Source organism: Scomber scombrus, chromosome 13 (genome assembly GCF_963691925.1).
Source record: "Scomber scombrus chromosome 13, fScoSco1.1, whole genome shotgun sequence".
NCBI classification, from domain to species: Eukaryota; Metazoa; Chordata; class Actinopteri; order Scombriformes; family Scombridae; genus Scomber; species Scomber scombrus.
In genome coordinates, this window is record NC_084982.1 from 13,804,093 (window position 1) to 13,828,689 (window position 24,597).

Here is a 24,597-nt window from a genome sequence, read left to right on the forward strand (position 1 = left end):
CTCTATTACTAGGTGCAAACTATTACTTTCAGACAGGTCTGTAATGACTGAGACTGGGGAAAGAGCATTGTTTTATTGAACGGTTTAGAAGATGAGTACAGAGGATATTTTTGTACTACAAATGCAGGATCACCAAAACATATTTGGCCCGGGGGCTTTTAAAGTGAAGGACTCTGACACTTCAGAGATGTTATAAACATGAAGATTATAATTAAGTGGTATAATGACCTTACTTCTAAAGCCACAATTTTGTGCGAGATTTTGAACTGAATGTATAATAGATCATTATGAAACACAGATATAGTCTGGTCTTTGTCTTTAGTTTTAAATTCCCTGATCTTGTAATCTCCTTTGTTTCTATCTTTCTTTAGAAGTTTACCTGCTATTCCCTTTATAGCATACTTTATAAGATCTATAAAGAAATTTACTTTTACCTTTGTTAATTAGTTTACACATTTATTATTGAAATACTGAAAAGTCCTCCTATCATGTGCTAACCCTGTTTTAAAGTTGTGGTCCCTGCATTATATTAAATTCCTCATTTACCCAAGGTGTACTCTGCTTCTTTTGGGCGCGTGTGACGTTTTACTGAATTCCCCTTTAACCTCATTAATGCTGCCAAAGCTGCTTTAGAGAGAGGACCAAGATTAAACACACATTAAACAGGTGAGGAATCTGGGATGTAGATGAGCCCTCTGGAAATGCACTGAGGAATTAAGTATCACCTCATTCATTCTACATATTGTATGGCTCATCATCCCACAGCAGGATGGACTGGCACCTCTCTAGACTTGAGTCTTTGCTGTGCTTTCATGAATACTTAAACTGTGTTTTAGTTTAATTTTGAAGCAGTAAAGAGAGATGAGGACACAGTACCACACTGTATTGTTCCTATATTGTTTAACTGCATTAAGAAGTTCCGAATAAACAGTATGATGTCCAAAGGTTTTAGTAGAAGATGTGGCTAAATGAATAAATGCTGTACCATACTCAGCCTTGTGTGTGTGTGTTTATGGTTTAATAATGGTCAGTCTCTCTCTCTCTCTCTCTCTCTCTCTCTCTCTCTCTCTCTCTCTCTCTCTCTCTCTCTCTCTCTCTCTCTCTCTCTCTCTCTCTCTCTCTCTCTCTCTCTCTCTCTGTGTGTGTGCGTGTGTTCTCTACACAGAGTCCTTCAAGTTCAACAGCTCGGGAGCGTATTTGTGGGCATGGCTCAGCGTCAGAGTGAGGCACAGAGGTCACATCAAGACCTTGCAGACCAAACCTAAATCAAACGCTCACTACAATAAATAATCAGTGACACTCTCTTGTTGATAGCCTTTATTACTGATTTACTTCCGTACTAAATAAAAAGAAAGAAAGAAAAAAAAGAGACAATTTCACTGTAATCATTGCTACAGGAACATGGAGGATATGTGTTGTTGCCAATAGTGTGTCATTAGTATAATAGTAAGCTATAATACACAAGATATTACAGTACAGGGTGCAGGCCTCAGCTGACCGCATTATTTTCATATCAGGACAAGTGTATTATCACATTATCACACTTATCATCACCTTTCAAAGAAAAAAAGCTGGTGACACTGACTTAAAATCCATTTTGTTTAATCATTTCCCCTCCAAGTTAACATTCTAACATTTCATGAATAAGTAGTTTGTTATTAGGCTAATCTGTGTGTTAATATACCTTACACACAAATTAAGACTGATGATTTAACATCTGAACTATATTTGATTTGACTTTATGTTTGATTATGACACTCCATGTTTTTGTGGCCATCATACATAACTGTGATATCTGATGATGTTTGGACAATTCATGTCAAAATCATTGTGTTTGTTTATTTGTTTGTTTTTTAACTTTAGGTGCAATAAATGAATGTATCATGGCTGTAAATTGTATTTCCTTGACTATTCAATACACTATCTGCCAGTAGATTTTTTTTAAATTAATAAAGTGAATGAGCAGTCTGACTGTGGCGTATATTTGTATGGCTTGTTTTGGGATTGAACAGCCCATATGTTGCACAGATTGGGTTCACAAACCAAATGGGTGTCAGTAACAAAATATTGATCTTAAAGCCACACTACATGTAGGCCTACTAATTCAGTACAATATTTGATTCAAGTCGTCAATCATCAGTCATCAGTTTGATAATACAACATGTTTAATGAACATTTTAATAAGGTATTAGTGAGGAGTGAACTATCTTCTATTTGATAGTTAAAATAAATTACATTTTGTCTGGTGGCCATAAGTTGGAAATCTTATCTGTGACAAATTTGACCTCAATGTAAAATGCTACATTTAATTTTGAGTAACTATACGAACTACAGCTTTCATACTTGAACTTTCATAGCTTCAGTTCAAGCACATATTAGGCTGTTTGAATACTGTGATTCAAATAAAGCTCAGTGCACCCATTTGAGTTATTAAGCTTGTCGTGTGGCATGCTGGTTTTAACTTGTGTAACAAACTAACGTGTCTGAGAACTAGAAGTTATTTCCATAATGACACGTTTGTAGGATAACCTTTTCATCTTTAAATGATCCAAATTAGGGCATATGCGTCACACAGGTAGTCTTGGTCCCGCCTCTGATTTCCTTTACTGTAGTTTCGATTTCGACTTCCTGGTCTGTGGACTAGTTTGGACAAGTCTCTGTGAAGTCCGTATTTAGGATATAAAACAACACATTTCAGTACTAGTAGCTTACAGTTAATCGACTATGTTGAAATTAACAAGTATATTCTTCAGTCGGACCCGCTGAAAACCTGATAGTCTCCAAACAAGGTAATATGTTTGTTTTAAGCAGAAATGTTAAAAATCAGGCTGAAAATCAGTGACTGCGAGGCAGTTGTTGTGTGTTAAAATGATCATCTGATGACAGGTTTTAAACAGTATCTCCTGCTGCTGTGATTACTGTGATTTGGAGGCACCAGACAAACTTTCTGACTTTATTTTCAAATGTTTTCTGACTAAATGTTGGTGTTGGCCGTGGTAAAAGAAGTAGGCCTAAACTATTAAAACCACACAGTAAAAATACTGTTAAAGTCCTACACTCAAATTTGTATTTAAAAGTGAAAGAGAGGTATTATTAGCACATAATTCTGTCTGTTCAAGGTGGAGCTTTTATTTTCTCATATAATGTTGGATAGTTTAATCAGTATGTAATGTGTCATATTTTAATTGTTATAAAATATAAAATCTGAATCTGTAACATTTATCTGTCAGCTAATTGTAGTGATAAAGTGTTTTCTTTTGAAATGAAGTAGAAGTATACAATTGCAGTGCTTTGGAGGTGTTTTGTAAGTTATTTTTGGGGTACAGTGAGTTAGAATAGTAACATTATTCAATATTTTTTTCATATCTTCCACATCTAAACATAATAAATCTATAATTATTTGGGGCCTTTTTAGTTGGGCCTTGCCTAATGTTAAAGTCCGCTCCTGACAATAAAGATATAAAGATTTATTTTTGTCCTTGTATGAATGCACGCACGCACGCACGCACGCACGCACACACACACACACACACACACACACACACACACACACACACGGAGAGTGAGAGAGAGAGACTGACCTTTATTAAACCATTTGCAAGAAATCAGTTAAGGGATCAAATAAATAAATCAATAAAAACCACGAAAACATCTACTGAATGTCATCCAGTTTGATTAATTTAGTTATCTGCAATGAATGTCACCAACCATTTAGAAGATATAAAGAAGATATATTATATTGATATAATGAGCTATGAAAGGCTGGGAGCCCAGAGGAAATATTGTCAAGCTTACATTTTTCATAAATCAAAAACTAAATATCTGAATTTCACTTTTAGTACAGGAAATGGATTTCCAGAAGCGGCTATTAGATGTAGGCAAGGCCCTGAGTAAGGATGAGGTAAAAGCTTTGGTATTTCTTTGCACTGACCTCCTGAGCCGGAGCTCGACCTCAGTGGAGTTGGCCAGTGATCTCTTCTCCCGTCTGGTGGATCAAGACCGCCTATCACCTGAGCAACCACAGCTGCTGACCGAGCTTCTCCAAACCATCCAACGCACCCGTCTGCTCCGTAATCTCTGCCTCAATAACCAAACCAGCAACCTTATCTCTCCTTACAGGTCAGCTGACTATATACAAATGTTTCATGTTATTAAGCAGGGTTTAGTTCACACAAAATATATATAAAATCAGCCATTTACCATTAAAAGTAGGCTAAATAATTCTATGTTAGAAACACTGAAAGTCTGTATTGGATTTATCTGTAATTCCAGGAAGCTGCTTTACGACCTTTCTGAAGACATTACTGATGATGACTTAAAACAAGTGAAGTTTTTGTTAAACAAAGAACTCCCGCGAAGGAAACTGGATGAAAATGTTGTAAGTGTGTATTCAAAATGTCATTGTTTGTGACAAATGGGGTGAAATCAGAAGTTGACATGTCATGAAAAGCAGAGGTTAATCTGCTGAAGCTAAAGAAGCGTTAGATGGTGTCAAGGCAAGCAGTTTTCATCCTATATTTTGTAATAATTTTGCATTTGCATTTTTAATAAGAAATTAATTATATAATCTAATTTTGAATCTGCTGGAATCTGTAAGCATCTTTATGGTAACATTAAGTGTAAATTGCCTAATTTTTCAGACGACACTGGAAGTCTTTCTAGAAATGGAGCACTTGGACCTCATTAGCAACACAGATCTAAGTTTACTGGAGAGCATATTGGACTCTGTCTGCCCCGTGTTGAAAGAAAAGATCAACCAGTTTAAAGCAACTCAGGGTAAGATACAGAAACATCACCATGGTCCAACAGCAGTAGTGCAGGTAAGGCAGAAAGACAGGTTGAAGCAGGAAGAGCAGGCACAAAGATGAAAAACTGTGCAGTCAGGAAATGGAGAGCAGCCGACAGGACCTGCAAGATGTACAATACACACATACACACACACGCACGCACACACATGCACGTACAGAGACATGAAGAGAAACAAGAACAAGGGTAAAGGGCGAAGCTTTAGGATGCCAACGCTGTAACAGTTTTTGTCTTTCTTGCTGACTGTGATTAAGTTTCATACATTTTTAATATTTTCTGATAAATCTGTCTTTAAATCAAGTACGTTTTGTTTTATTATTATCATTTTAAACTACAGAGAGGTCTTCTGGTCATGTAGCCCAGGAGATAGGCCAACCAATGTCTGTGTCCGATCCTTTTGAGCAAAACCAGGTATGTTCTTTGATATTATGTTAAATTTATTCTTTTTACCACAACTTAACTAATATCTGTTTATTCTGTTATGTTCTGTTTCAGGTCCCCCTGCCTTTAGTGGCTGAAAGTACTGCTTCACATGAAAGACCAGGTACTGTAGAGAATACTCTGTATACCTGCTCATATCACTATCTGCTTAATGTGAGTGTGTATGAGAGAGTATTGTGGCTGCTTGAGATTTATTTTTTAATAACTTCAATGACAAAATCATAGTATATATTTATCTCGAATAAATGATAAATATTTGAATTTAGATTCATTTTCAAATCATAATAATTAGAACATCTTTAAATGTAATACTATAAAAAATGCTATGCTGATGCACATATGAACACACTCACACTGAACAAATGTTGTATTTTAAAACATTTTGTGAAGAATTCTAATCCTAATACACATTTTCTTTCTTTTCTGAAGCATTGCAGCTGTCGCCTGAGGTGAGAGTACATCAGGTTTTAATCAGTATTATGATTAGAGCAAAGTGACATTTTTCCCTTTGTCTTTAATGATAATTTTTAATTTCCTTTGTCTTTCACGCAGTTTTCAAGGAATATGGCCTCCACCTCTGTAGGTGAGACTTGTGTTGGTTGTTTTACAGCTGGACATATTTTAAGTATAGTGCAGTGGATGCATTTATTCTGAACACTCTTTTATTGCTTTCCTAGATTATCCAAATACATTACGTGGTGGAGATGAACATGAGGGCCTGTCACAAGGCATGAGAGAATTAAGCACCAGAACAAGCGACTATGACTCCTCAGAAGGTCATTATAAGTATTTTCTGTGGTAATCTACAGCTTAAATGACATGACAGAACTTTGTAATTATTTAATCTTTTGGTCTTCATCTTTGCCTAAAATCATTCCCCTTCCACCTTCCACCCTGTGATCATCTGTCCCACAGAGAGAACTGATGCTGTTGAAATGTTGCTGCCTCAAGAAGACAAGACTTCCACTAAACCAAAAACCTTCCGACCTCAGACTGCAAACAAAGATGATGAGGTGTGCGACTATTTCTTAGTTTTATACAATTCATATATATTGTCAGGCAAAATGTGTAACATTGCAATCCTTTTTCATTTACTCGGTGTCATTGATTGATCTCTCTAGGGTTTGGGAACGTATCCAATGACTTCAGCAAAGAGAGGCATCTGCTTGATAGTAAACAACGAGAACTTCGGAGGTGGTCTCAAAAGGCGGGAGGGGACCATGGTTGATGAAAGTAAGTTTGATTAACTCTGGAAATCACCTAGGAAAACCAGCCCTGCTCCATGTGTTGGCATACTGTGGCATATTTGCATGTATTAATATCTGTGTGTTTCCCAGATAATCTGGACATTGTGTTTAAGTGGCTGGGCTTTGACATAGTCATACGGAGAAATTGTACGAGTGGGCAGATGCAGTCCATCATGCAGGAGCTCGCGAGCCAAAACCACAGTCAGATGGACTGCCTGGTGTGCTTCATTCTTAGCCACGGTCAAGAGCAAAGTGTGTATGGCGTGGATGGCAACACCGTAGAGCTCCAGGACCTGATGGATCCTTTCAATGGATCTCGGTGCTCCACTTTGGCAAACAAACCCAAGATGTTTTTCATCCAGGCCTGCCAGGGTACCCGTGAGCAACAGCCGGTCTACATCCAGACTGATTCCGGTACAGGAAGCCATGTGTCCAGAGACTCTAAAATGTCTGTATCTCTGTTACTTTTCACACTTTTTATCACTTCCTTTTTACACTTAAAAAAAATGTTTTCACTGTTACTTATCACATCACTGTGTTTTTACTCTTTCGTCTCAGATTTACCCCGTCATTCAAGGGATCGAAACAACAGCCAACAACTAAAAGTTCCATCCCATCCAATGCAGATTTCCTGATGGGAATGGCAACAGTTCCTTCTTTCGTCTCATTCAGAGAGAGGAGTAATGGCACGTGGTTCATTCAGTCACTGTGCCAAAACCTTGTTCAGATGGTGCCAGGGTAGGGTAAACAAAATATGAGCTATTAGATTATGTTGATTTTAGTCAGTGGTGGAAAGAAAAAATTAATTCAAACTCGCTGTACTTCAGTAGAGTTTTGGGGTCCTTGCACTCTATATAGTATTTCCATTTCATGCCACTTACACTTGTCTTCTGCACTACATTTATTTAACAGATGTTGTTGATCAGTTTATAAAATATGACACATTGTTACAGATTTATCTACCCAACAGTATATGAAGCAATTAAAATGAGCTCAAACTCAACCAACTACAACATTATTATAGGCTACGGCTTATGTAACAATAACAAATTATTGCTAATGATCCAGTAATGTATTAATGTAACACTGATAGGGACCATTCTTTACAATCAGTATTTTTACTTTTGATACCTTACATACATTTTGTTGGAAATAATTATTTACTTAAGCTAAATTTTCCTATAATAAGTATTTTTTTTATCACATGGGAATGCTACTTTTAACTAACTAAAATTATTTAAATACTTTTCCCACCAATTTTAGTTACTTCTGTTATATATGACACTTTAGATTATAATTAATTTTACTCATATTTGGTGTTTTTTTAATTCACCATCACACAATGTTTTCCCAGGGGGGCTGATATTGTGTCTATTCTGACAAAAGTGAACGCAGACGTCAGCAAGAAGACTGATTACACCGGACAAAGAAAGCAGATGCCTCAACCAACCTTCACACTCAGGCACAAAGTGGTCTTTCCGATCCCCATAGACCCTCCATCCATCCTGCTTTGACAACAATCACTGGCCACTGGTTTGATTGACCTGAACATTAATGGCATGAAGTGTTGCCATTGCACGTTCATTGTTTAAAATGTGGTGTTATAAAGCAGTATCCAAATGAGTGTTACAATGTTTTTATGATGACACCTAAACCAGCTCCATTTGCTGATGAAGACTGTGACACGTGGTTGAAAACTCACAAAAGGCTTGTAAGTGGAGCTTGAGTTTAAGATGATTTTGTCACAGAATGATTTTATTAGTTTGTGTAAAACTGTTATAGCTGGATGATCCCTTAATTCCACTCCAGCATTACCAAAACTGAGGATTTTTATCATGATTTTTAATTTAATGTAATGCATGAGCTGGGCGTGCACATTGATCCGGCAGTAAATTAAACATCTGTATGATATAAAGTTTATTTTTTTCTATACAATCTAACTCCTATTTTTATATCTATATGCTGAACAGGCACTATTACAGTCCTGATACCTCTAGCAGAATAGTGGGTATATCCCCCAAATGTGATTGCAATATTGTTACTTTTGTCATTTAATGTAACTATACAGTTGTCACAGAAACAGTTGAAAAAAAAGCACTTTTCTGTCAAACAATAAACTCTTAAAAAACACCATTGTGAAATTTGATGTTGATTCATTTATAACTTGCTGAATCTTCAATGTACAGTAGCTGTTCTGCACGAGCACGCTGAATTGACCATAATGCCACAAATTTGCATAAAAGTTAAAAATGTGGGTCTATTAATAAATCAGGATCATGATTGCTCAACTGTTCTTTTCAACTAGTGTATCCACATTAAGTACCGTTATAACCACCTTCATTCCTAAGATTTGGCTTATCCCAAATATCCTCCCTGCGTTGTTCCTTTAAGATCCCCTTCAGACATACTTTAAGATGTATATAAAATATTCTACGTTAAATAATAATTTGTGTCTGATATGGTTTTTCCACAATAAAAAGTTACATTAAAAGCTTTAAAAAGATATGTACTCCCTCTCAACAGATGAATGTGAAAACAGCTTTCTAGTGTCAAACTACACAGTGAGACTCAAACATCCAAATGAAGGAAAAGGAAGAAAAACACATTTTTTAGTGTAAAGGGGCTTTACACAAGTGAAAACAAACACAAACAAACACAATTCTGCTTGGTATCAATGGAAATCAGAGCAATCTATTTCTGAAGGACATTTAGGAGTGAAATGACTTAAAAATGCAGCAGTGGCAGTAACATGCAGCCTTCAGTCACTCAGTCAACCATCATCAGAAGGGGGCAGTAGATCCGTTTTTATCCAGACACTGACTTCAGTTGACTCACTGCTAACCTGGATGTTAATATGATGTTATATTTCTTTATTTACAAGCTACAGTGAGGAGTGACCAGAGGGTGAGAGTAGGCCCCCACATTTCCTCAGCGCTCAGCCTAAATACTGGATCACCTCACCTGTGTGCTGAGCCCCCTACTCTACACCCTCTACATCCACGTCTGCACCCCGTCCACTCCAGAAACAGCATCATCAAGTTTGCTGATGATACTACTGTGGTGGGGCTCATCTCTGGGGGGGATGAGTCTGCATATCGGGACGAGGTGGAGCAGTTGTCAGTGTGGTGCACAGAAAACAACATGGCACTGAACACTACCAAGACAAAGGAGCTGGTCATAGACTACAGGAGAAATAAAACAGACACTCCGCCCCTGTTCATCGGGGGGGACTGTGTGGAGGGGGTCACAGACTTCCAGTTTCTGGGCGTTCATAGAGGATGACCTGACATGGAGCATCAACACCACTGCTATTATTAAGAAGGCACAGCAGAGATTCTACTTCCTGAGAGTATACTCAGGAATAACCAACTGTCACAAAAACTGCTTGTGTCCTTTTATTGTTGCTCCATAGAGAGCATTTTGACCTACTGCATGTGTGTGTGGTTCTCCAGCTGCACAGCTACAGAGAGGATAGCGCTCCAGAGGGTCATCACCACAGCCCAGAAGATTATTGGCTGCCCCCTCCCCTCCCTGAAAGATCTGTACAGTTCCCACTGTTTCGGGAAAGCTCGCCATATCCTCAGGGACCCATCTCACCCAGGACACTCGCTCTTTGAGCTGCTGCCCTCAGGCAAACTCTACAGGACATTGAGAGTACGCACAAATAGATTACACAACAGCTTTTACGCTAAAGCCATAAATGCACTAAACTGCATTAAATAATGGTAATTATTTATTTATTTTTGTTTCTGCACTATAAAGACGGCATCTCAATTCCGTTGTGCTTTGTACAATGACAATAAAGACTTTCTATTCTATTCTATCTTTCATTTCACATTTTTTAAGTAACATTATTAGATTCCCAGAAAAATACAAGCAGTGTTCATTTATTTATGTATCCTTCATTTACCAGCAGTAGACTCTTCAGTCAGTGTGCAAACAATAGAAAAGAGGCAACATGTCTGAGGAGGGATATTAGGCTGAATCAGCAAAAACTACCACAGATACAAGGTTAGTTGTTTTACGACATTGATTAACGTGTGATTAAAAATAAGTTTGCTCACCATTAACAATGAAAGGCTGATAGTGTTTAACAGGCTCTGCAAAATGTTAAAATATCTTTAAATTAATGTGAATGCCAGTTTCAGTGAGCAGTGCTATGAACAGTGGCACAGACCCTTTTCAGGTATGCTTAGTGACATGCCATTCAACACAATGCTGCTCACCTCCTTCTTCAGTTGGGAGAAGGGCGGATTATTTATTATAGGGGGACAGTCACCAGGAGCAGGGACAGTTGATTTACTTTGAATAGCTTGCTAAAAGTTTACCTGCATTGAATAAATGTCACCTTAAAGAGGAGTGAAATGCAAACACTGTATTTTCTAAGAAGATATTAGCAGTAACTAATGTTAGGGGAGCAAGTAACATCAGCCTGTTTCATTATGGACTAAATCTTAACTAAGAGGTTAATTTCCACAAATCATGGAGTAGCTTTTTTTTAAATTAAAAATTGGGTAATATATTGTCCCTCTTTCAGTTCTATTCCTTGTCTTTCTTTTTCGTTTTTGGAACTGATTTTATTTCATGAAGATGTTGACACACGATAATCATGCCGCAACTCGTCTTCACGCTCAATTCACTGCCAACAAGTGCCGCGCCTGGTTTGGGGACAGGACTGAACCATTTTGTGTGAACAGAGGGGGGTGTTTGAGCAATACAGAGGCTTTGGATGGTTAATATTTTCCAAAAACAAGAAAAATAAACCGTTTGTTTAAGAAGTATAATGTAAATAACATATTATATTATTGTCTATGATGATTAATGATGATAGGTTAATAAAAAAAACAACTAATGTTCTAATATTGTTTAGGATCCCTGTCAGTCACGGGCCCTTAGAAGTCTACTAAACCCCCCTCCCTTTACAGATTTCTTGAGCAGGAACAGGAAATAAAACTCCCTGTTCTCCTGGAGCGCTCCTGTGGACTGGGAGGAGTCAAAAACCCCGATAAGTGTCACTGGGGGCGTGTACATGCTGTTCGCCCCTCTCTACCAACAAGGAAGCGACCTCTGGGTCAAATTGGATTCACGAAACGAGCCACTTTCTGCAGCTTGTTAACGGACTTCATATATTCTCCCCGTTTCGTTGTTGCTCGGTGACGGCCGGGGTCAAAATGTCGTCGATGGATCTGGAGAAGCTGAAGATGACAGGGGCTGGTCGAGCCTTAGCAGTCCTGACCAGTGGTGGAGATGCACAAGGTGACTCAAAAACAGCTTTAAAGTTGACTTTATAATATAGTTAGTAGCCTTCAAGTAAAGATATAGATACTAAGATAGGTATCTGCAATAAATGTTAGCACATGCAGGTAAAAACAACTGTTTGGATTGAAGATTGACTGACAGTCCCATCAAAATGTCAGCTGTTTTTTTAGTTGGATAAGATAGCTGTTTAACCTTCAGATGACAACATATTGTCTGCACATTAATCCAATATATTGAGCATTTTCTAGTTACTTATAGGACATGAGTCCTCCACACCAAACTCTACAACTCATACAAATCTCACAATATTCTTAAAGTCAAAGTGTGTGTAAGGGCTGCATGAATAAAACAGAAACACTGAAATATGTTTAAGAGTCTGGACTGTGATTAGAGTTTCCAGACAGCAGATGACACCTTTGCCCAGTAATTATGTCACTTCCACCATGCCGTTTGATTTCCTCATGCAGGGTGATGGCGCAACAGTGCAAATGCAATGGTGGTAAAAAGTATTCAGATCCTTTACCTAAGTAAAAGTACCAGTACAGCAATGTAAACATACTCTGTTACTACACACTGCCTTTTGTAAGATGTCAAAAGCCAAAGAGGTTGGAAACCACTTATTTCATCTTCAACAATGAGTTGTATTTTAAAAGCTTGTTATATTATCCATTGTGTCAAATATTCATCTGAAAAGTAACTGAAGCTGTCAAATAAATGTAGTGGAGTGGAAAGTACATTATTTCCCTCTGAAATGTAGTGGAGTGGAAGTATTATGTTGCATCAAATAGAAATACTTAAGTGAAGTACAAGCACCTCAAAATTGTACTAAAGTATAGTACTTACTTACTTCTCGCCACTGGTGAAATGATTTGAGAAGCAGGCCTGTAGAACTGAAAAAATAGTCAATTAGTTGTTCAGTTGACTGCCAGAAAATTAATCTGTTACAAATGTATTAATCAGTTAATCATTAATAACAACTTTGCTAGTTGCAGCTCCTCACAATTGAGGATTTGGAGCTTTTCTGTGTTGTACATGATAGAAAACTTAATCTCTTTGGATCTCTCTAATGTCTTTATAGACAAAATGATTAATCAGTAACAGTGATTGATGATTATCTGTTTTTTCTGTTTGATAAAAATAGAATATATATTCTTTGGGATTTGGACTGTTTGTCAGACAAAACAAGACATTTGAAGACATCACCATGAACCTCTGATCCTAAATGAATCTTCCTGATGAAAGTAAGTGTTGGTTTGCAGCTGCACAGGCCAGAATCTAATCTATGTGTTTGCTTGTCCTTCAGGGATGAATGCTGCTGTGCGAGCTGTGACCCGAATGGGCATCTATGTGGGGGCCAAGGTCTACCTTATTTATGAGGTAAAAAAGCTGCTTCATCATGTTTATATTGAACACATATATAAAGTGTTAGGTGGTTGAGTGGGATCAGCCCATGTAATATGTAAGAGTTGGACATGTGGATGCATGCATGCTTTTAACATCTTCATAATCTGTAATTCACTTTATAGGGCTACCAGGGTTTGGTGGACGGGGGAGATAACATCAAACTAGCACACTGGCACAGTGTGACCAACATTATCCAACTGGTAGGTTATAAAATGAAGTAATTTGTCACTGCTGATAGCGGAGATAAAGCTATTGTAGCTCAGGCTTTTTCTTCCAGCAGATATGTTGACTGGTCATTGCAGGAAAAGCACAGGTCTTACTAATCACATTAACGATGGCTCTGCTGTATTTACGTGTCCCAGTAAACCAGCGAGTCAGCGTGCACAACACCAGGACCCTGAAACTGAAGCAGCTAAATGGAACTCAGCCATCATTGATGTTAATAATTACACTTGTTATGTGTTATGTCAAAATGTGGTCTGTGTAAAGGGCTCATAGTGTTGTTAGCATTGCCATAACTGTATTATGATTTTAGAGTTTTTGTTCTATCTGGTCTTAAACCTTTAACTCTGTTTCTTTTCTATGATTTTAATAGGAGTTTTATTATTTCATCCATCTCCTCTCATCTCTTCTCTCCCTGTCTGTATAATACTGGTTATAACCTGGTAAGGGGCCTTGCTGCATGTGGTTTGGTAGTCACCATTAGCGTTATGTGTTGAAGAAGTAGCAAGTTTCAATATTCATTAGAAAAGTATAACAATCCCACTGCACATTTGGCATTACTTTTCTTGAAATTATGCAGAAAATGTATGGAAGGGCATGTGCTTCTCCTTCTAAAGTAAACTGTTTTGTGTGTTGTGGTGTTTCACTTACATCGTAGTATCCTGTATCCAGAGACGTCTAGATCCTTTATCACAGTGGGGTTTTTTTTTACATTTTTGCTCATGATCCCTTTGTACAAAGCAGTGTGTCTTGCAGGGTTCATGTCTATGAATTTTGAGCAGTTCAATCAAAGTGACTTTCCCCTTTCAGACTGTTTCATTTGAATAATCTTTACAGAGAAATCTCAGAAGTAAACCTAATTTTGTGTAGCAGATTTTTTAAATGATTTGCTAATAGGGCTGGGTGATATGGCCAGAAATATGATATTATTTTATTAAGCTCGGGTTAGATTATAATACATTTTTGTTTGCCTGCAAAATGCAGGATTGTTACATGTTTTTTAAATAGTGGAACATAAAAAAGTGCTTGCACTTTCATAATGCATAAAATACAGATCAACCCACACAGGTTTCAGCTTAGTAGAGCACATTTAATTATCAGACAGAGCAGAAAAGTCAGCTCACTAATGGATCGGCTGCTTTTTTTGTTTGTGTTTCATGACAAAACATCAGCCTGATATCTGCTGCTAGTGTTCGCTACCCAGCAGGCACTTCAACTCTCCTAACCAGAGATAATGCCTGGTTAACACACATCAGTGTGCAGTTATTTTCAGTCTGTCCTTCTCGGAGATGCAAACATTAAATTCCCTACAAGATAGCCCGAGACAGGTGTGCATGTGGTGTAGACATTTCACACATAATGCAAAAAGTGGAATTAGATATCTCGGATAGCTAATATTTCTAATATTAACATCAACAGCCAGAGTAAAAATGATTGTTTGTGATTTAATGAGAGATTTTTAATGATTACAGTCCTGTTAGTTTTGAATTGGATTCTGACTTGTTTATGACACCTCTGCTGCAGGGTGGGACTGTGATCGGTAGTGCTCGATGCAAGGCCTTCACGACCCGTGAGGGCAGGCTATCTGCTGCCTTCAACCTGGTGAAAAGAGGCATTACCAACCTGTGTGTGTGCGGTGGAGACGGCAGCCTCACCGGAGCCAACATTTTTCGCAGCGAGTGGAAAGGTCTGCTGGCTGAGCTCGTAGAGAAAGGTAAGTTGCTCCCAAGAAAGTGTCGTCAACTAACCCTTTACATGATTTCAGCTATTTTTTATTAAACCCAATGTGGAAGGAAACCCCATTCAGGTTTATTTTTGTAGTTCAGCTCCTAAAAATCCATAAAAGCATGTCTGTGATTGTCATGCCTGAAAATTGAAATATCAATAAAGATGCTTGGACACAAGGCTTCCTCTCTGGCAGCTTCATTCAGAGTATAATTGTTCAAAAAGTAAAAACAAAGTTACACAATTATTCAAACGTGAATATAGCGATGTACAGAAATATGTACTGTCATTTTCCTCCTTTAACAACATTTAGCAGGTAAGTATAACGTATAGCATTTCCATTTTAACATTTTCTTTTTAACAGGTAAACTCAAAAATAACATGTAAAGTAAATTAAATCGTTCTTTAAATTAATAAAAAAATAATTAAATGCATTTTGAATAAACAAAATTAATGTAAATTATTTTCCCATTGCTGATAATGCAGCTAACATGTACATAAAACACACGCAAAACTGTTTATAAAGCATTTTCCAAAGTTCAAGAGCATAAATATTTGTAACATTCATGACATAACGTGACTTTTTTAGCACTTCCTCATGAATTTATTTCACTTCAATTTCACTCTTTTTAATAAAATCAATATATCATATCTGCACATCGGAGACAATGAATTAAGTTGAATCGAACAGTGATTAAATTCACATGGGTATATAAGCAGTCAACGAAGTCTATCATCTAAATATCGGTTTGCTTGTCATTGTCATTTATTTAGCTTTGTTTGGTGTGTATTGTAGTATTTTTTTTACAACCTTGTGCCACTTTCAGGAAGGATCACAGACTCTTTGGCAAAGCAGCATAACCACCTTAACATCGTGGGGCTTGTGGGCTCCATAGACAACGACTTCTGTGGCACTGACATGACCATCGGAGCAGACTCTGCACTGCACCGCATCATGGAGATAATTGATGCCATCATGACCACTGCACAAAGGTCAGACGCTATGTGATGTTGAACAGTGAGGCAGATTATCACGAGGTCACTGATGAAAGTAATATTTGTCTGCTCAGTAATTCTTTCTGAATTATAAGAGTATGGAGGTATAAAAGGAATACAGGGCATAGAAAGGAACGCAGACATCCATCTATTCAAGAGTGCTGGCGGGATTTTCGCGATCTTGTCTAAACTTGCTTCTTTGCAGAATCAACATGTCTACAACAGACAAATGTAGAAGAAAACTGCTGCTGTTAATATGCTGACATAGTTCCTGAAAGGGTTTATATGCCTGTTTCAATAAAACTGTGGTGTTCCTCCTACAGCCACCAGCGTACCTTTGTTCTTGAAGTCATGGGGCGCCACTGTGGGTGAGTAATACTCCAGCCTGTGTTGTTCTCCTTGTACTTCCACTGAATTAAACGTAAATTATTGTGACATTACTCCAGGTATCTGGCGCTGGTGTCAGCACTGGCATCTGGGGCAGAGTGGCTCTTTATTCCAGAGGCGCCTCCTCAGGAGGGCTGGGAAGACCGTATGTGCGCCCGTCTGGAAGGGGTAGGATACAAAACCTAGTCCAGACTCTGTGTTAGCTTCAGGCATACTTATTTGTTGTTAAACAACTGGAACACATCTGTTTTGCAGCTCAGAGAGCCGGAATAGACTCTCTTAAGATACTTATATTTTTGTGCTACCTCTTATTTGTTAATATCTGTTTACTTCCAGAGCCGCACTACAGGATCCAGACTCAACATTATAATTATTGCAGAAGGAGCCATCGACACAAATGGAGAGCCAATCACTTCAAATTATGTAAAAGATGTAAGTTTAAGGACTGAAGGATGGGGAAGGATTTCTGTTAGCCTACTAATTGGTAGTTTGTGATGATCTTGAAATGTGTAACAGTCATAAAATGGCAAAAGATTGAAAAGTCAAGTGTTTAAATGTGGTAGAGGAAGAATACAGAAAAAGTATTGATCATTTGTATCATGTACATGTTGCTTCATTGATTATTTGTCATACCCCTACGAGGTATATATGAAGGACTGATTATTGTTTGTTAGTAAAATGTCAAAGACACATTTTGTCTCAGTTGTTTGTGCAAGTCTCTGCTGTGTATATCTGTGACAAAGTGCTGAAATGTCTCCATGTGTCTCTGAAGCTGGTGGTAAACAGGCTAGGTTATGATACCAGAGTGACTGTGCTCGGACACGTTCAGCGAGGAGGAACTCCCTCAGCGTTTGACAGAATACTGGTGAGTGTGTTATCATGTTTCAGCAACAATCTGTAACTGTATTTTGTCATTTCAAATATGTGGTGGTTTTAGAAATTAATCACATCAACTGCAAAACTATACACCAAAAAGATCACTGTAACAACCTATCGTAGTTAAAATCTTTTTTTATTTATTGTTTGTGTAAATTGTCTTTGAGTATCTTGAAAAGCACTTTCTAAATACAATTCATTATTATATTAATAACACATGATGCCTCAAATCAATTCAATACACAATACCACTTTCTAAATCACTGTGTTAAATGTTAAATGTTAAACCAAGGTAACGCATCCAAAGGGCTGTTATTTTTGAAAATCAGGACATTTGTCCTCAATTTTCACTCTTCTGCCTACTTTGGCCTCAACCCAATTTGGATGTGTGACTACCTCTTTGAAGGGATTTTGGAGTATTTCATGTATGTCAGATGTATTTTACATCTTCGCTACATCAAATGGACAGAAATTTGATCCGGATGGCACTAAATGTTTCAAATATGCAGAGCTGTTGCATCAAATTTGACAGCAGGATAGTCCCACATCAGACTCATCACAGAGTCCAGAGACAAGAAAATTGTACCTATGTCCCTCATCACTACCTTTGGAAGTGCAATGTGTATATAGAGTTGGAGGTGATATTTCCAAAGTCCAAGTTTCTTTCATCAATCGTCTGTTTCCATGTGGGCTTAACAGAGCAGTAAGGTAGGCGTGGAGGCAGTGGTTGCCCTGATGGAGGCGTCTCCGGACACCCCGGCCTGTGTCATCGGCCTGTCAGGTAACCAGCCTGTCCGTCTGCCCCTCATGGAGTGTGTGGAGATGGTGAGTAACTCTCGTCTCTGCTATGATTAGTATTCCTGGACATACTCATCAACAGCGGGAGGTTTGCTCCCTTTATTGATCACACCATCATTTGCAGACTAAGTTGGTGCAGAAGGCCATGAATGAGAAGAGGTTTGATGAGGCTATCAAACTGCGTGGAGGGTGAGAGCGAAGACTTACTCATGTATACTAAATAGTTATAATTAATATTTTATATCTAATTATGCAAAATTGTTGATGTATAATCTTTCAATCATTTTTTAAAAGTTTTTTCTTGGCAAGTGAAAAAAACCGATACCAAACTAAAGCTAATGACTTTCTTACAGGAGTTTTGAGAACAACTGGAACATCTACAAGCTTCTTGCCTTGCAAAGGCCCGCTCAGTCTCTGGTGAGTCTTCCAGTAACACACACACACGTGCACACATGTTGTGTGTGTGAAAATATCACATATGTACCAGAATAGAAAGGTTAAATTCAAAAGTGCTCAGTTATGTCTGACTCCTCTTCCCTCAGAGCAACTTCTCTCTGGCTATCCTGAATGTTGGAGCTCCAGCTGCCGGCATGAATTCAGCAGTGAGGTCTGCTGTGAGATTAGCAGTCGCTCACGGACACAAGGTCTACGCGGTCAGCGATGGCTTTCAAGGGCTCGCCAATGGATCGGTGAGGCCTTCTTTTCAGCAACGGGTAACCTGAATGAAACCATTAATTAACTGACATCTGTCTTTTTTGCAGCTGTCAGAGATGCAGTGGCACACTGTGGCTGGATGGACAGGCCAAGGGGGCTCGCTGTTGGGGACAAAACGGTAAGCAACTGGACTCTGTCATTTTAATAACATGAATGGATTTAAATAACCTTTTTTTTTTCATATTCCTTCAATTGGATGTTTGAGCTTCACTGTGCAGAATTACGTAGGTGAAGAGTTTGACGTCAGAAAACTGAAGAAGAGTTTCCCTGTGCTCACCTGAAATCTCAGTTAAATGCGTAAATATGCAAATATTATATGTGGCAACTATTTTGGAGCCAATAATGGTCCAGTATGCAATTTATACAAATGTTATGTTAAAACTCCATTGCACATACTAGCAAGAATGGACTTCACAGTTAAATAGGAGACATCTTCATCTATAATCCAATAGTTCATATCTGCATATTCTTAGAGCTTAGATTTTCAGTAAGGGAAAAGGAGTAGATGTCGTTTTAAGGATTTTATTTATTATTTAAAGCTTTTTTAAATTCTACCTAGCGCAAGTGAGCGTCCAAAAATGTTGATTCCTACACAACCCATAATGCAGTTTGTCTTTTCTTAGACCCTCTCTGCTTGTTAGGTGTTGGTTTATGGTCGATCAGAACCGGTTTGTATGATGTGTTGTCTGACCATGACGGAAATCAGCTGTCCTAGAGAGGCAGGAGACGTGATATTGTTTAAAAACAGGGATAACTCCATATTTTCACTGTCTCCTGGAAGGTTTTCACAGTGATGTCTGTGGTTGTTCACAGTGAAGAGCAACAGAATGAAGAATGGGAAAAAAAGAGCTTGCATGAGAAGTCGTTGGTTTTGACATTAGAAAGATGTTGGGGGGAGGGGGTTTCTGAAAATACTCAACCACCTGACGGAGTACACTGGCTGTGTTAAAAGTTGACAGCCATGGTAAACATAGGCCTTCTGTTAACAGTATGTAGTCTGTAACCCTAAGCTGAGATACCAAGGTGATGTTTAAGAAATTGTATGACTTGAAGCTGTTTTGACTGGCTGTTGCCAGTTTTTAATTTTCTGTTGCATCTTCTTTTTCAGAACTCTTCCAAACAAATACTTGGACAAGATTGTAGACACCATCACCAAATTCAACATCTCAGCTCTGCTTGTAGTTGGGGGGTTTGAGGTAGAGTAGAGCCTTAAATTCATTCATTCATTCATTGTGTCAAATTTTACGTAAGAGTGGTCTTCATTTTAACTCTGCGTCACTTCCACAGGGGTATGAAGGTGTGCTGCAGCTGTATGAAGCCCGGGATCGCTATGATGAGCTCTGCATCCCCATGTGTGTCATACCTGCTACCATCAGCAACAATGTCCCTGGAACTGACTTCAGCCTGGGAGCAGACACCGCTGTCAATGCTGCCATGGAGGTAACGCTGAGCAGATGGCTAATTTACAGTGCGACTTTGATGTTGTAGGATTAACATAAACTACGTCAGAAAACATTACATCTCAGTGTTACTGAACTAAACTTTGAACTCTGTATGCTTGCTCAAAACAAAGATGACATAGAGTGTTTATGGTGTTTCGACTTTATCCGTTTGCTCTGAGAAGAAGATGATGGAGGCAGCCAGCCCTTTTCACACTGCATTTTCTATTTCCTCCTCAGGGTTGTGACAAGATTAAACAGTCAGCCAGTGGTACCAAGAGACGTGTGTTTGTGGTGGAAACTATGGGTGGTTACTGTGGCTATCTGGCAACCTGCACTGGTATAGCTGTGGGTGCTGATGCAGCCTACATCTTTGAAAACCCCTTCAAGATCCATGACCTGAGGGTAAGGCCACCTAAAAAAAACCCCACAGCTGTTACACATCTTTTCTCTGTAATGTTCTGCAGGTTGATCTTTAATTATCTGACCTCTTTACACAGACCAATGTGGAACATTTAAAAGAAAAAATGAAGAAGGACATCCAGCGAGGTCTAGTGCTGAGGTACATTCATTAACAGAGAATTTCACATGCCAGGTGTGGCAGCCACTGGAAAGAAAAGTGTTACATCTGTGTACCTATGTTGCAGCCAATTTTGCTGCTGTCATGATAAATGGTGTGCAAATGTGTAATCTAAATATTTGAGTTCAACAAAACAAATTAAAATTGACATCCTCTTTTATATACTGTACCACTCAAAAGAAACACAAATTCATTCCAGGGTTTTTCTTTATTTTTATTATTCTCTACATTGTAGAACAAATAAAACAAATAGAACCATGTAGTTATCAAAAAAGTGTTAAACTAAATATCTTTCACATTTTATATTCCTTAAAGTAGTCACTGTTTGCCCTCATAACAGCTTTGTACACTATTGGCAATATCTTAACCAGCTTTATGAGAAAACCGTTGGATGTGACAATGTCATGAAACTGACTGAGAGTAACTGAAGTGTGCAAAGCTTTCATCAAGGCAAAAGATGGCTACTTTGAGGAATCTAAAATGTTAGATGTTTTGGTTGGTTTAACACTTTTTAATGTACTACACTATGTTATTTCATAGTTTTGATGTCTCCAGTAATGCTCAACTAAAAAGAAATAGTAGAAATGGTAAAAAAAGAGAAAACCATTGAATGAGTTGGTACTTTTTACTGTTACTGTATATGGAACATATGACGCTGTATATATGAAATAGTGGCTAATTTGTTTCTTTCTTGATCGCATTCTTTGTCATAACAGGAATGAAAAATGCCATGAACACTACACTACAGACTTCATCCATAAGCTGTACTCATCTGAGGGAAAGGGCATTTTTGACTGTAGAGTCAACGTGTTGGGACACCTTCAGCAGGTATGGACCCATGAGCCACTCTGTCAAATCAGTTTAGGAACAGTCGATAGTGAGTGACATAACACATAGGTGTTTGAGTGTTGCTGGTATCTATATCCAGTTTGTGTTTTCTGGCTCTAGGGAGGAGCACCTTCTCCCTTTGATAGAAATTTCGGCACCAAGTTGGGCGTGAAGGCTGTCCAGTGGATCTCTGAGAAACTGACTGAAAACTTCCGTCAAGGTGGAGTTATTAAATTATGGCTGATGAGAAATTACACGAAAACTTGATGTCAAACAACTATGTAATGATTGCGCTGCTTTCCCCCATCAGACCGGGTGTTTGCCAACGCACCAGATACGGCATGTGTGCTTGGCCTCAACAGGAAGGTGGTCTCATTCACCCCCGTCACTGAACTGAAGGCTGTGACTGACTTTGAGTAAGCTGTGCCAAAATACCAACTCACGGTTTTTGTAACATATTTTTATTCTTATTATTATTGTTCTCCCTAAACAATGTGTGACAATATTTATTCTGTTTTTGCAGGCACCGGATGTCCAAGGACCAGTGGTGGTTTGACTTGCGGCAGATCCTGAAAATGTTGGCCAAGTACCAAACCAGCTTCTGTGAATATGTCCCAGGAGAGATTGAACATGTGACTCGCCGGTCCCTCAGCATCGACTCTGGGTTCTAGGCTCTCTTCTCTTGACTCTATTCTCTACACTTTTTAAATAACCCTTATCTGTCCATCTTTTTTTATTTACACACACTTTCAAAATGTTATGATTTCTTGTGCCAAAGTGCAAGCAAACTATAGAGTCAAATCACTGCCATGGACAACTAGGTGAACAGTGAAGCAATAATTTAATTAATTTACTAATGAAAATCTGTTATATAAATCATATTGTATGTGGTGTGAAATTAATGGGTTGCCTACACAATCACATACGTAAAAGGCATGCAAGTAGATTTTTGCCTTTATTTGAACACAAACCTAAAGTAAACTAATTGTGTATATCAGTGTCTTCTCATTAGCTACAAATGAGAGCCATGACATTTTGGAGCTTATGAATTTTACACACTTTAATAAAAGTTTGAGTTATGAAAATGTCTGAAACTTAAACTCTGCTGATATCATAGTATGACTATAAGCATTTTCTATTTTTTAAAGACTGTAGGACTGAAACACCACTTCTGTCAATAATAATGCAAACAGTAATTCACAAATATCAATATGCAGTTTATTACACTATGTGACAATCTTCACGTCTAATGTACTTACAATAGGGAAATCTATAAGGGAATATAAACATTTGTTGTGTATTATCTTGAGACTCATGCCATAGCTTCAATAAAACATATTCAACAGTGATACTGGTAGAAGAGTGTTCTTTCTAGTGTGAATAAATAGTGAAATATGATATTAAGATACACAGACAAATGAACAGCCACCACTTAACAGAACTAAAAGAAATGCATTTTGGAAAAGTCACATCTTGGAAAAAAGATTTTTAGAATTGTAGATATATGTATATATATATACATATATTATAATGAAGTTAAACCACAAACTCTAAACTTGAGTATTTTAGAAGAACCAAATAAACTAATTAATGAATCTAGCTCTTATAAACTTAAGTAATTCACCATTTCAGATGTTCTGCTTAACTCTCAAAAGTTGAATGAAAATGGAAAATCATCACTGCTGTTTCCTCTTTTGGTGGTCTGGGGGCTTTTGGAGGTAAACGCAAACTGAAAGTCTTCACTTTGCTCTGGTTGGTCAAACAGGAAGTTGGGGCCTGCAAATTTACATACATACCTTTAGTTCAAAGCTGGTAACGCAAATCACAAAAATATAGGTTTGGGTTGATATTTACCGCTTGATTTTGATTCCGTCGTTTTCTGAAAAGAAATAACAGAGTCTGGTGTGTCTGTTTTTTGTTCACACTTCATAAAAAAAAGACATTTTAGAGGAAAAACGCAGTACCTTATCGCTCAAGAAAGAGCTGGTGAAGGGGAAAGGTGAGTCCTGCAAAGGTGAACAAAGGTTCAGGTAAGTCCAAAACCAAGAATCAGTGATTTCTCTCACGTCACTTTCATTTTGCTCATTCCTCACCTCATCCTGTGGCGAGCCCATATCGAACCCAAATCCAGAGAAGCCCGGCATGCTCGGACCAGAGTCCAGAGCAAACAGGAAAGCTGGAGATTTGGTATCTGAGGTCCCTTGATGTGGGGAACTACCAGGGCTAATGCTGACATTAACACATTGAAACATACATTAGTTGTTAGTAGCAGGTTTGACAATGATTCAGTGTTGGACAACTCAGATAAAACCTTACTTAAATGGGAATGTTGGGGTTGAAGGCACAGTTTTCACTGTTGCAGACTGAATTTCTTGGGAAAAAGCAGCATGTCCCTCATTGTCCTCTTCGCTTGGCACCTGCTCTTCCTCTGCAGCTACTCTTTCCTCCATATCCATATCCTCTATTGTCTCCTTTACCTCTGATACAGCGGGATGCTTTTCCTATGCAGAAAACACCTTGAGTATAATGCATGTCCAACAGGAATGTGGTAACCTCTAAAAAAGGCATTTACAGTAGACCATAATGACACTGGCACACTATTTGTTACAATCGGGGACAACAGATTGTTCTGTTAAATTAATAAACAGACACACTTTCATTAGTTGCTCTGGAGCTTTTTCATTGGCTGTCTTATCTTGGTAGAAAGTAGTTCTCAGTGAATTAAACTGAAGTAAATATTTCTAAGACTGTAGCCTTTTGGGTTCAGACTGAATGTAGATGACAAGACCTGGTTTCCTGGTCCAGTTCCCTGTTCTTGCTCCTCAGCGTGGATCTCATCTTGCCGACTTTGCTCTAAAGAAATAAATATTTTCCT

At 38.2% G+C, this 24,597-nt stretch overlaps 2 protein-coding genes across 2 annotated transcripts; both read left to right on the forward strand.

The window, feature by feature from the left end:
• Positions 1-2,703: 2,703 nt before the first annotated feature.
• On the forward strand, positions 2,704-8,606 carry casp10 (caspase 10, apoptosis-related cysteine peptidase). Its single transcript, XM_062431576.1, has 14 exons — positions 2,704-2,789; positions 3,845-4,119; positions 4,273-4,378; positions 4,641-4,776; positions 5,144-5,217; positions 5,302-5,350; positions 5,677-5,696; positions 5,800-5,830; positions 5,925-6,023; positions 6,163-6,260; positions 6,369-6,480; positions 6,585-6,942; positions 7,053-7,232; positions 7,849-8,606. Exons 2-14 carry the CDS (start codon positions 3,848-3,850, stop codon positions 8,006-8,008), a joined length of 1,695 nt encoding a protein of 564 aa, XP_062287560.1. The 5' UTR covers positions 2,704-2,789; positions 3,845-3,847; the 3' UTR covers positions 8,009-8,606.
• A 2,883-nt stretch (positions 8,607-11,489) lies between these two features.
• pfkla (phosphofructokinase, liver a) lies at positions 11,490-22,824 on the forward strand. The gene is made up of 22 exons (XM_062431255.1): positions 11,490-11,750; positions 13,057-13,130; positions 13,280-13,357; positions 14,904-15,093; positions 15,932-16,097; positions 16,424-16,468; positions 16,547-16,655; positions 16,824-16,919; positions 17,260-17,352; positions 18,063-18,188; positions 18,286-18,350; positions 18,515-18,578; positions 18,704-18,850; positions 18,923-18,993; positions 19,984-20,071; positions 20,163-20,315; positions 20,555-20,719; positions 20,815-20,876; positions 21,611-21,722; positions 21,843-21,942; positions 22,033-22,138; positions 22,246-22,824. Exons 1-22 carry the CDS (start codon positions 11,666-11,668, stop codon positions 22,391-22,393), a joined length of 2,343 nt encoding a protein of 780 aa, XP_062287239.1. The 5' UTR covers positions 11,490-11,665; the 3' UTR covers positions 22,394-22,824.
• The last annotated feature ends 1,773 nt before the right edge of the window (positions 22,825-24,597 follow it).

What these genes read in the sequence shown, in the direction of transcription:
- casp10 (XM_062431576.1), top strand. Translation starts at nt 3,848, where the DNA reads ATGGATTTCCAGAAGCGGCTATTAGATGTAGGCAAGGCCCTGAGTAAG. An exon ending in CGACTATGACTCCTCAGAAG is followed by an intron (nt 6,024 to 6,162) that starts GTCATTATAAGT and finishes TCTGTCCCACAG; the next exon opens with AGAGAACTGATGCTGTTGAA. An exon ending in GTGTCCAGAGACTCTAAAAT is followed by an intron (nt 6,943 to 7,052) that starts GTCTGTATCTCT and finishes CTTTCGTCTCAG; the next exon opens with ATTTACCCCGTCATTCAAGG.
- pfkla (XM_062431255.1), top strand. Translation starts at nt 11,666, where the DNA reads ATGTCGTCGATGGATCTGGAGAAGCTGAAGATGACAGGGGCTGGTCGA. An exon ending in TCGCTGTTGGGGACAAAACG is followed by an intron (nt 18,994 to 19,983) that starts GTAAGCAACTGG and finishes CTTCTTTTTCAG; the next exon opens with AACTCTTCCAAACAAATACT. An exon ending in TTGTAGTTGGGGGGTTTGAG is followed by an intron (nt 20,072 to 20,162) that starts GTAGAGTAGAGC and finishes TCACTTCCACAG; the next exon opens with GGGTATGAAGGTGTGCTGCA.